Source organism: Hemiscyllium ocellatum, chromosome 26 (genome assembly GCF_020745735.1).
Source record: "Hemiscyllium ocellatum isolate sHemOce1 chromosome 26, sHemOce1.pat.X.cur, whole genome shotgun sequence".
NCBI lineage: Eukaryota > Metazoa > Chordata > Chondrichthyes > Orectolobiformes > Hemiscylliidae > Hemiscyllium > Hemiscyllium ocellatum.
The window spans coordinates 8,633,212-8,645,987 of NC_083426.1; the positions used below are offsets into that span (position 1 = coordinate 8,633,212).

Sequence of the window (12,776 nt, forward strand, 5' to 3'; positions counted from 1 at the left end):
GAGCAGTTTTGATGGGCTGAATGGTCTAATTTCTGCTCCTGTGTCTTTTGGGAACATTTTTTCCCTATACACACAGTCCAAAACCCTCATGATTTTGAACATTTCTCATCAAATCTCCTCTATCATCGAAGATAGCTTAGCAATCTATCCACATGAGTGAAATTTCTCATCCCTGAAACCATCCTTGTGAATCACCTCTGCACCCTCTCTAATGTCTTAAAATGTTCTTGGTATATAGAGTTGGCCACAATCCTCCAGTTGATGCTGAACCAATGAGTTTTAAAGGTTCACTATAAAATCTTTCCTTTTGAAAGCTTTACCCAACTTGCCCCCCCCCTTGGGAAATGCAGGATTACAGAAATTGGAGAGGGGGGGAGGATGGTGGTATCTGGGTAGAATGCTCTTCAGAGGGTCAGTGTGGACTTGATGGGCCAAATGGCCTGCTTTCACACTGTAGGGCTTCTACAAAATCACATTTTAACTTAAGTTTCTTTTAAAGCTTTTGTTTAGGCTACAGTGGCTTTTTAAGCCCCCTTTCTGATGGGACACATCATTGGTTCATTAGTAGATATACCCCCAGCTCTCTGTGCTCCTGCAACCTTTAAAATTGTACCCTTTATATTGCCTCTCCTTATTCTTACTAACAAATTGCAACACTCTAGACTTCTCTGCACTAAATTAACCTCTCACCATAATGCAAGAGCGTCTCACCAGCCTGCTTATGTCTTCTTTCATTTTATCATCACCCTGCTCATAGTTCACAATATTTCCATGTTTTGTGTGCTCAGCGAATGTGAAATTGTATCCTGCACGCCTACTTAGGTTATTAATGTAGGCCAAGAAAAGCAGTCGCCCCCAGGGGAACATATTATCTAATCTTGTCCAGAACCGCCTCTGCTACTCTCTGCTTTCTGTTCTTCAGCCAACTCCATACCCAAGCTCCCTTTCATTCCACGTGCTTTAAGCAAACAAAAAACCCAATCTATAAAGTGTGGAAACAGGCCATTCAGCCAAGTCCAGACTGACCCTCTGAAGAACATCCCACTCAGACACCTACCATATCCATGTAACCCTGACCAATGTTCTGTACAGGTGCATCATGATATGCCAACTCCTATACTCAATGTTGTGACCAATAAAGGTAAGTGCGCCAAATGCCTTCTTTACCACCCTGTCTACCTGCAAATCCACTTTCAAGGAACCGTGCATCTGCACCCCCAACTCTCTTTGTTTGATAACACTCCTTTTAACACCTTACCATGACCATACATTCCCCAAGCTTCTGATGAAGCGCTTTTGCCCGAAACATTGATTTTCCTGCTCCTCGGATGCTGCCTGACCTGCTGTGCTTTTCCAGCACCACTCTAATCTTAACATGCATTCCCCATGCACCTAACCTACCCATCCTGAACATAATGGATAATTTAGTATGTGTTGCTGGAAAAGTGCAGCAGGTCAGGCAGGTCGGGCATTTTCAGCTCTGATCTCCAGCATCTGCAGTCCTCACTTTCTCCTCGGATAATTTAGTATGGCCAATCCACCTAACTTGTACATTTTTGGACTGTGGGAGGAAACCCATGCAGACACAGGGAGAATGTGCAAACTCCACACAGACAGTGGCCCAAAGCTAGAATTTGAACTGGGTCCCTGACACTGTGAAGCAGCAGCGTTAACCATTGAGTCACCGTGCCTTTAACAAATCCGTAATGGCTCTCCTTAATTAATGCTGGGATTATTTATTCTGGGATTCCTTCCTGAACTGTACGTGCCACAAGACATTATTCTTTCAATCCCGTTAACTCCCGGATGATCCTGGAGAGTTGGCAGCCCAGTGTCAGGAGCATGTGCAGAGCTGAGGGTAACCTCAGTACAAACATTGGAACATGTCTTCTCAAAGTAACCATGGCAATGAACCACCCACCCATTGTGAAGTCCTGTAGGCTGGCGAGACAGTTGACATTTGCAGAAAAAAAGACCCCAATCAAATCTTGTTTTTGTCTTGTTCTCTTCAATAAAACAAAGCTTCAGAGAATGATTGGAATGAAAAGCAATTCCCAAGGTTTCCCTTTTCCCTTTAATTATTTGATGAAAGGGGCCTTTGTGACCCTGAAAGCTTTTGGAAACATCTGTCACACCAGCTGTTGGTTGGACCTTGAGGGTTTAGCTTTCACGGAAGTAACCAGCCCTTTATCTGCATGCGGCTGATTATATGTCACATCTCTGTGACATTTTCTGCATCAAAAAGAGCTGTAATTAACAAGGGAGGCTGGAAAGATTCATGTACATCAGTCCGATATCAATTAAAAAAAACGAAAATCAAGTCCCAGGTCCCCGGTGATTTAAATGTTGAGCTGTTTTAATAAGCAGCAGACTGAGAGCCAGCCTGTCCATTCATGTCACAGACAACCATGCACTCGCCCCACTGGTTTGATCTGCGTTCAATTTCTAATCCCTGCACTCCCTTGATCAGATGCAGCAATGGGCCAGAAGAGTGGCAGATGGAGTTTAATTTAGATAAACGTGAGGCGGCGCATTTTGGTAAGTTAATGGTAGGGCGTTAAAGGTGTTGTCGAACAAAAAGACCTCGGGGTGCAGGTGCATAGTTCCTTGAAAATGGAGTTGCAGTAGGCAGGATAGTAAAGAAAGCATATGGCGCGCTTGCCTTTATTGGTCAGAGTATAGGAGTTGGGAGGTCATGTTGCAGCTGTACAGGACATTGGTCAGGCCACTTTTGGAATACTGTGTACAAGTCTGGTTTCCCTGCTGAGGGAACAATGTTGTGAAACTTGAACGGGTTCAGAAAGGATTTACAAGGATGTTGCCAGGGTTGGAGGGTTTAAGCTGTAGGGAGAGGCCGAATTGGCTGGGGCTGTTTTCCCTGGAATGTCGGAGGCTGAGGGGTGACCTTATAGAGGTTTATAAAATCATGAAGGGCATGGAGAGAGTGAATAGCCAAGGTCTTTTTCCCAGGGTAGGGGAACCCAGAACTGGAGGGAATACCTTTAAGGTGTAAGGTGAAAGGGGAAAGGACCTGAGGGGTAACTCTTTCACAGAAAAGGTGGTGTGTGTGTATGAAATGAGCTGCCGGAGGAACTGGTGGAGCAGGTACAATTACAACATTTAAAAGGCACCTGGATGGGTATGTGAATAGGAAGGGTTTAGAGGGATATGGACCAAATGCTGGCAAATAGAATTAGATCAGCTTAGGATATCTGGTCAGTGCGGATAAGTTGGACTGAAAGATCTATTTCGGTGGTGTATAACTCTATGACACTTCATTTTTCCCTCCTTCTTTAAAAATCACCCAATCTTTTAACCTCAGCAGGAGGCCAGTTGGTCCATCATGCCTGCGATGACTCTTGGAAAACGTGTCTACATCCCTGCTCTTTCCAATGGATCATGCAAAAGCTCTGTCCCAATCAAATTCCATTTTGTAACTTGAATCCTCCTTCACCATCCTTTGAGGCAGTGCACTCCTGGTTGCAACAGTGCACGGTCTAAAGGACTTCTTGCCAACGACCTTAAATCTGATTACAATGGAAACAGTTTCAGGTTAATTACTCTATCAAAACCCTTCATAATTTTAAGCATCTGCACCAGTTCCCGCCTCAGGCGACTGACTGTGTGGAGTTTGCACGTTCTCCCCGTGTCTGCGTGGGTTTCCTCCGGGTGCTCCGGTTTCCTCCCACAGTCCAAATATGTGCGGGTCAGGTGAATTGGCCGTGCTAAATTGCCCGTAGTGTTAGGTAAGGGGTAAATGTAGGGGTATGGGTGGGTTGCACTTCGGCGGGTCGGTGTGGACTTGTTGGGCCGAAGGGCCTGTTTCCCCACTGTAAGTAATCTAATCTAATCTAAAAAAAAGTTTTCCCATTTTCACTCCAGGCAGTGGTTGAGGTAAATAGAGAAAGCAAAGTAAAGGTATAAGGGAGTAAGAAATTGAAGTGTGCTGATTGGGTTAAATGACAAAAGATGGGGGGAGACTTTTGGAGAACATGCAAATCTTGATAAACCAATTGGAGCTGAATAGCCCGGTTAGTATATTGCAAATACTGTAGTAATTCAGTGTAATGGAGCTCACCTCTCACAACCAGCATTGCAGACGCAGAGGCACTGTCCACCACTGTCTGAGCAGTGCATGTGTATATTCCAGAATGTTTCAGCTGTACATTGGTTATCTTGAGATCTCCAATTGTTTCCCGCTGTGGGTAGAAAGGTAGAAACATTCAATATCCATAAGACAGTGGCACAAATGACTCCTCCCGTATCACTCAAAGAGTGACACCAGTTTCCTCTAGTCACTCCAATTGGAGGTGACAAGGCCAGACACACAGTTGGAAGACAGCCCTTTCTAGCTTGTGTTACCAGTTCTTCCCAGGTTCTGCTTTCCCAATGCACTTGTCACAACAACAAATTGTTTTGATCAGTAAAGTGATCACATCTTAGTCTTGGCAACGACTGTAGGAACGTGAGTTAAAATAACTGTCAGCTATGGAAAGTGCTGGCTATTTCATGCTTCCAAACCGAACGCCATGGGTCATTATCCCTGCACCCCAAACAGCAGAATGCATTAGGGGACAGCCTGTCCAAGTTCCCGATCCCTCATTCACGCTAACCTCTGCTTACCGACCACCCCTGTGATCAATGATATAGACTGGCTCCCACTATGGCTGCACCTCAACGTTAAAATTATTATGGCCTCATGTGTTTATAATTTAAAGTATATATGTGTGAGTGTGTGTGAATGTGTATTTATGGGGGGTGGGTGTGTTCATAAAGGGAGCTAAAAGGGGTTTGGCTTGGTCAGTCATGATATATTCCTGCTCTTGTACCCTGTGCCCTTATTTGTGAAGCCTAGAAAACTGCATATTTTAATAACAGTTCTTCCTAATATCATGCACTTTTAATCACTTACATATATACCCACGATCTCTCTACTCCTACACACCCTTTAGAATCATAACTTTTATTTCATACTATCTCTGCATGTCCTTCCTACCAAAATGCATCACCTCACACACTGCATCGAACTTCATCTGCTATTCACCAACTTCTCAACCTCCGAACTTTCACACTGTTCTCCTCGCGGTTTGCAATTCCCACAAGTCTACTTTTGTCCGCAAGGTTTGAAATTGGCCTCCTCACACCATGAACCTGATCATTTACATATATCAGGAAGATCAAGTGTCCCAGTACTTGCCCCCAGGGAACTGCACTACAATCCTTTATCCTGCCCAAGAAAATACCCATTTACCCTTGCACTTCTAATATTGCTTTCTATCCCTCAGTATGTTGCTTTGTCCAGTTTACCTCATGCGCTATAACTTTCCTCTCAGGCCTGCTGTTTGGCATTGTGTCAAGTGCCTTTTGGAAATCCATGTACACCAAATCAACACTCTTACCCTTACACTGCCATCTCTTCAAAAAACTCCAGCAAGTCAGTGTGACATTTCCTTCATAAATCCATGCTGACTGTTCCTAATCAATTTACCTTTCTCCATAAGTGGAGTCGCAGGTAGACAGAATAGTGAAGAAGGCGTTTGGTATGCTATCCTTTATTGGTCAGAGTACTGAGTACAGGAGTTGGGAGGTCATGTTGTGGCTGTACAGGACATTGGTTAGGCCACTTTTGGAATATTGAGTAGAATTCTGGTCTCCTTCCTATCGGAAGGATGTTCTGAAGCTTGAAAGGGTTCAGAAAAGATTTACAAAGATGTTGCCAGGGTTGGAGGATTTGAGCTATAGGGAGAGGCTGAACAGGCTGGGGCTGTTTTCCCTGGAGCTTCGGAGGCTGAGAGGTGACCTTATAGAGGTTTATAAAATTATGAGGGGCATGGATACGATAAATAGACAAAGTCTTTTCCCTGGGGTTGGGGAGTCCAAAACTAGAGGGCATAGGTTTAGGGTGAGAGGGGAAAGATATAAAAGAGACCTCAGGGGCAACTTTTTCACACAGAGGTTGGTGTGTCTGTGTGGAATGGGTTGCCAGAGGAAGTGGTGGAAGCTGGTACAATTATAGCATTTAAAAGGCATCTGGATTAATATATGAATAGGAAGGGCTTGGAGGGATATGGACCGGGTGCTGGAAGGTGGGACTAGACTGGGTTGGGATATCTGGTCGGCATGGACGGGTTGGACCATAGGGACTGTTTCCATGCTGTACATCTCTATCAGTCAATGGCTCTATATGACTTTTAATTCTACCCCAGGAGTCATTTCTTGAAGGTATAATGCTATCCAGTGCTATAGTCCAATTAGATATTTGAAAATCTATCTTATTAATGTTAAGTGTGTTTTTACAGAAAAGCATTGCACTAACTTAGATTATTCTGTTGCTGAATAAATGATTGATTGGCAAAGTTCTAAATATTTTACTTATTGCTCTGTTGTGCACTATGTACATTAATGCTGATGTTCATTAAATATTTATATTTAGGGATCCAGCTTTCCCCAAGCGACAATATTTTTGTTGAAATTATATTTCTTTCATATCCAGGCAACCAACAACAACCTGGATTCCTGTAGCTTTCTTAATGCAGCAACCATCCCAAGTTGCTTCACATGAGCATTGCCAATTATCATTTGACATTGAAGAACATGAGGAGATATTAGAGTAAGTAATCAAAAGCTCAGTCAGAGGTAGATTTTAAAGGCTGATTTAGAACATAAAACATAGAACATTACAGCACAATATAGACCTTCAGCCCTCGATGTTGCGCTGGCCTGTGAAACCAATCTAAAGCCCATCTATCCTATACTATTCTACTATCATCCATATGTTTATCCGATGACCATTAAATGCCCTTAAAGTTAGCGAGTATCACCCTTCAATTCAAAGCTATGGCCCCTTGTGCTAGCCATGACTATCTGAGGGAAAAGGCTCTCACTGTCCACCCTATCTAATTCTCTGATCATTTTGTATGATTAGATTACTTACAGTGCGGAAACAGGCCCTTCGGCCCAACAAATCCACACCAACCCTCGGAAGACCAACCCACCCAGACCTACATTTACCCCTTCACCTAACACTACGGGCAATTTAGCATGGCCAATTCACCTATCCTGCACATTTTTGGACTGTGGGAAGAAACTGGAGCACCCGGAGGAAACCCATGCAGACACAGGGAGAATGTGCAAACTCCACACAGGCGGGAATTGAACCCGAGTCTCTGGCGCTGTGAGGCAGCAGTGCTAACCACTGTGCCACCATGCTGCCCACATGCCGCCCGTATGCGTCAATTAAGTCACCTCTTAATCTTTTCTCTAACAAAAACAGCCAGCCCCGCAGCCTTTCCTCATAAGAGTTTCCCTCCATACTAGGCAACATCCTGGTAAATCTACTCTGCACCCTTTCCAATGCTTCAACATCCTTCCTGTAATTCAGCCCAGTCCTGAAGAAGGGTTACAACCAAAACATCGATCCCCCACCTCCTGATGCTGCCTGGCTTGCTGTGTTCTTCCAGCCTCCTTTTTTCATCTCTGACTTAAAGAAGCAGGAAGCGGAGCTAGAGATGGAAAGAGTTAAGGAGGGAATTCCAGACTTTAGGGCCTCAGGGCAGCTGAAGGCAAGGCTGCATTTGGAGGGCTGATTAAAATGGGGCTTGGACAAGATGCCAGAATCAGATGAAAGCAAACTTCCAGGGCAGCCGCAGAGTTGGAGGAAGTTGTACTAACAATGACGAGTGAAGCCAGGGAAGAATTTGAAAGTGTACTCACCATTGAAACACGATGGAAGTGCTCCCCCATTAGGTCAAAGTCTATAGGAGAGTCATTGACTGACCAGGTGAATGTGAGGTCCATGGTGGGATCGTGACTTGCATGGCACTGCAACACAACATCTTCACCAAGGTTGATATCAGCGTTGGATGGGGCAAGAGTAATCTTTGTGGCGTCTGTAAGAATATAGGAGGAACAGAAGAATGAGTCAAGAAAGGAGGATGCAAAAAGGCTGAAACGGAGATTGAGAGGGAAGAGATTGCCAGAATGTGTGTAAACATTCAGAAAGAGAAATGAGGTTTTCTGGGGTTTCATTTAGTGACTGGAAAAAAAATCAACTGACCTCTGACTGACACGATGCCTGTGCTGTTTGCTTTTCCCTTGGAATTCTCTGCAAAACAGGTGTATTTTCCTTCATCCATTCGGCTTATGTTCCGAATTCTCAAGGTACCATTTGCAAATACCGTGGTTCTGCTCGAACAAAACAGAGATTTATGGGAGTAGCATAATTATCAATCAGAAATGCTCTCAGGACTAGATATTCAGTCAAATTTTCATTGGGTGGCTCATGGGCTAGGGAGACCCCAAAGATAGAGCTTTCTAGTTGCAGTAGCAACTTCTGACTTCTGTTTGGGCTAGATAGCTGACACCAATCTCCCTTTACATTCTTTAAACTAAATCCATAAACAAAGTAGATAGCTCCTGGTGGGACAATAAAATGGGGACAAAAACCAAGCAGTGAGCAGATATCTATGCTGGGTTCTGGAGTCTATCTAATCAGCCGTGTAAACCACGATTGAGTCTTAATAAGCCAAGACTTTTGCAACTTACAAAGTAAAAGCAAGAGTAGTCTAGTCTCTGTACCTTTTCAGCAGGATTGTGACTGATTATCCAGCTCAATCCCGTGTTCCTGCTTTCTCCCCATACCCGTTGGTCAATTTCTGTCTAAGGAATGGATCTAATTTCTTCCTGAAAACGTTTAACGTTTTGTCCTCAACGGCTTTCATTTTGTCAGAATGTGGTCTGAGAGGTTCTACAAGTTGATGTAACAAGTTGAAGATAGAGAATTCCACAGGCTCACTGCAGTCTGGGTGATGACATTTCTCCCATTAATAGCCTACCCTGTACTCCTTAGACTGTGACCCCCTGCTTCTGGACTCTCTGGTCATTGGGAACATTGTTTCTGCATTCATCCTGTCGAGTCTGTTAGAATTTTAGCAGTTTCTATAAGATACCTCATTGTTCTTCTTAACTTCTCGACCTATCTGATACTTGGTTTATTGCACAGCAGCAGCAGCCACAAGTCACGCTGACTGGCGAGGTATAATCATGAAGACTAATAAGTGTCAGAGATGATATGTCAGTCTTCATAGGGACTGGGTGGCGCGCTGGCTCAGTGGTTAGTACTGCTACCTCACAGTGCCAGGAACCTGGATTTGATCCCACCTTCAGGTAACTGTCTGTGTGGAGTTTGCACATTCTCCCCATGTCTATGTGTGTTTCTGCCGGGTGCTCTGGTTTCCTCCCACAGTCCAAAGATATGCAGGTTAGGTGAATTAGCCTTGGGAAATGTGGGGTTACAGGTATAGGGTGGGATGATCTTCAGAGGATCAGTGCAAACTAGATGGGCCAAATAGTCTCTTCCTGCACTGGAGGGGTTCTATGATTCTTTTCCAAGTCTAGGCTAAGTGACATAGTCAGACTGGTTGGAACTGAATGTAACTTCAACATTAACTCTCTCAGAACCATTACTTGACTCAACGCCAACTTGTAACACACTCAGAATCTCTCAGAGTGCATCCTCTCCCCTGTAGAAAACCCATAATGCCAACACAACGTTAGCCACATGGACTCAGTTGTTGTACCTCAGTAGCGTGTATTTGAGATTAGGATTCATGTTTACATGCCAAACGCACCCCCCGCCCCCCTCCACCACCACCACCACCACCACAGCTCAGTTCTCACTCATTAAAGGGAAGCTTGCCAGTCAGATATTCCTGCTGAGGCAACCTTTCCCAACCTCATCCCCCTCCCATTCCCTGTAAAGACAGACATATCACTGTTTGCCTTTCACTGCCTCTGCTCCATTGGAGACTGATCATTCTATTTTCTGCTACAATCCCTCTGACAAATCACTTCAATTTGTCAGCTCACACTAAGTTTATTTAAAAAGTACATTTGAACCTCTCTGACCTTGAATGTGTACCTTCTGGCTTCTTGTTTGATAGACATGTTCCACATCATTGTTTAAACTCTTTGAGATTAGGAAGATTTAATCTCCAGTAAATCTATGCACCACGACCTCAGCACAGTATGATTCAATTACTGAATTAGTAATCCAGTGTTCTGAGCTGCTGGTGTCAGCTTGCATCCCATTTCAGTTGGTTAATTTAAACACAACCAATCAATCAAATGTTCAATTAAAAGCTAGTGTTGGTAATGGTGACTGTGTAACAACTAGATTGTCATGAAATCCTTCCTGACCTTCTCTCTGGGGAAAGATCACAGCTCTCCTTATCCAGTTTCAGGCCCATAGCGACACGGTGCCCCTGAAACTTCTAACACGCCATTGGAACAGAACCAAAGTATTTATTCACGTAGACCACTGCAGTTCAAGGAAGGGACTCATCACCATCTCAGCAAGGGCATCCAAGCAGCAGGCCCAATAAGTGACACCCTTTCATAGATTCAATGTCCATGTCTAACTAAGAATGAAGCACTAGGAGCAGGAGTTGCCCATCAAACCTGCTCCACCATTCAAAAAGATCATGGCTGATCTTTTCATAAACTCAGCTCCACTTACCCGCCCTCTCACCGAATTCCTTAATTCCTTTATTGTTCAAAAAAAACTATCTTAGCTTTAAAAATGTTTACTGAAGTAGTGTCAACTGCTTCACTGGGCAGGGAATTCCATAGATCCACAATGCTCTGGGTGAAGAAGTTCCTTCTCAATTCAGTCCTAAATCTGCTCCCCATAATTTGGAGGCTATGCCCTCTTGTCCTAGTTTCACCTGCCAGTGGAAACATCCTCTCTACTTCTATCTTATCCATTCCCTTCATAATCATATAAGTTTCTGTAAGATTCCCCCCTCACTCTTCTAAATTCCAATGAATATAATCCCAGTCTTCTCAGTCTCTCCTCATAAGCCAGAATCAATCTAATGAACCTCCTCTGTACCCCCTCCAGTGTCAGTACATCCTTTCTCAAGGAGATCAAAACTGCCCACAGTACTCCAGGTGTGGCCTGAAAATGTGTTGCTGGAAAAGCGCAGCAGGTCAGTCAGCATCCAAGGAGCAGGAGAGCTGACATTTCTGGCATGAGCCCTTCTTTAGGAATCTCCTGCTCCTTGGATGCTGCCTGACCTGCTGCGCTTTTCCAGCAAAACATTTTCAGCTCTGATCTCCAGCATCTGCAGTCCTCACTTTTTCCAGGTGTGGCCTCACCAGCACCCTATGCAGCTGCAACATAACCTCCCTGCTTTTACACTCAATCCCTTTAGCAATGAAGGACAAAATTCCATTTGCTTTCTGAATTATTTGTTGTACCTGCAGACCAACCCTCTGTGATTCATGCACAAGGACACCCAGGTCCCTCTGCATAGCAGCCTGCTGCAACTTTTTACCATTCAAATAATAATTTTATTTACAATTACTCCGACCAAAATGAATGACTTTGTATTTATTAACATTGTATTCCATCTGCCAGACCTTTGCCCACTCATTCAATGTATCTATGTTCCCCTGCAAAGTTTCACAGTCCTCTGTACACTTCGATCTGCCACTCATCTTAGTGTCATCAGCAAACTTTCACACAGTACCCGTGGTCCCAAACTCCAAATCATCTTTGTAAATTGTGAATAATTGTGGTCCCTACACTGATCCCTGAGGCACACCACTAGTTACTGATTGCCAACCAGAATAGCATTCATTTATCTGCACTCTTAGCTTCCTGTTAGTCAACCAATCCTGTATCCATGCTAATACTTTACCCATAATGCCATGCATCTTGATTTTATATCCACTGCAGCATTCACTAACAACAGTCTGAATAGAAAAAAAATTCTCAAAGCCTCTCAGTGTACGATCAGACAGGCCATTTGGTCCATCAAAACTGTGCCATCTCCTTGAAGGTATTCCTCTTGCTCTCTCCCCATCATCCTGCAAGTGTTTCCAGTTCATGGGTACAAAATTCCAGTTCACTGTTCAAAGTTATCACTGAATCTGCTTACACTGCTCTTGCACAGTGCATTTCAGATTGTTAACAACCGTGATGTGCCGAAAAATAAATCAGAAAAAGAAAAGAAAGATTGTGAGGCAATAGGGAGAAAGGATGGGAGCTAAGTGAGTAACTTGTTCAAATGAACAGCACAGACCTGGTGGGCTGAATGGTCTCCGACTGGGATAGCATGGATTGCTCTGGCATAACTGTTCTCCCACTTGTGTAAGCGGCCCGTGCCTTTCTGTATGTAACTGGTTACTACCCACTGTGGCTCAGACTTGCTAACATCCTCAATCTTCAATATAAACTCAATTTTATCTAAACCAGTGACATACCCAGCGAAAGCTGAGGACAGAGGTCAAGATCATAGAGAATATTAGTTATCGCATTCCACTAGACTAAGACCATTCCCCACCTCCGCTATATGACCAATCGCGCCAAATAAAGGTTTCTTCTAATGCTTTCTAACTGTGATGGGATTTTGTACGGGGTCTATGTTCTCCACAGGGTCTACATTCTGCACGGGGTCTATGTTCTCCACAGGGTCTACATTCTGCACCGGGTCTACTTTCTTAACGGGGTCTATGTTCTGCACGGGGTCTATGTTCTGCACAGGGTCTACGTTCTGCACGGGGTCTATGTTCTGCACAGGGTCTACATTCTGCACGGGGTCTACGTTCTGCACGGGGTCTATGTTCTGCACAGGGTCTATGTTCTGCACAGGGTCTACGTTCTGCACGGGGTCTATGTTCTGCACAGGGTCTATGTTCTGCACAGGGTCTACGTTCTGCACGGGATCTATGTTCTGCACAGGGTCTACGTTCTGCACGGGGTCTATGTTCTG

At 44.2% G+C, this 12,776-nt stretch overlaps 1 protein-coding gene across 2 annotated transcripts in view; it reads right to left on the reverse strand.

Moving 5' to 3' along the window:
- cntn2 (contactin 2) overlaps positions 1-12,776 on the reverse strand; it is a 224,344-nt gene that overhangs the window by 50,786 nt on the left and 160,782 nt on the right. For both annotated transcript variants that reach the window (XM_060845329.1, XM_060845328.1), the window contains exons 12-14: positions 8,057-8,184; positions 7,714-7,889; positions 4,079-4,199 (exon numbers count right to left, since the gene is read on the reverse strand). In XM_060845329.1, the coding sequence (XP_060701312.1) occupies positions 4,079-4,199; positions 7,714-7,889; positions 8,057-8,184 (425 nt within the window). The remainder of the gene's footprint in view (positions 1-4,078; positions 4,200-7,713; positions 7,890-8,056; positions 8,185-12,776) is intronic.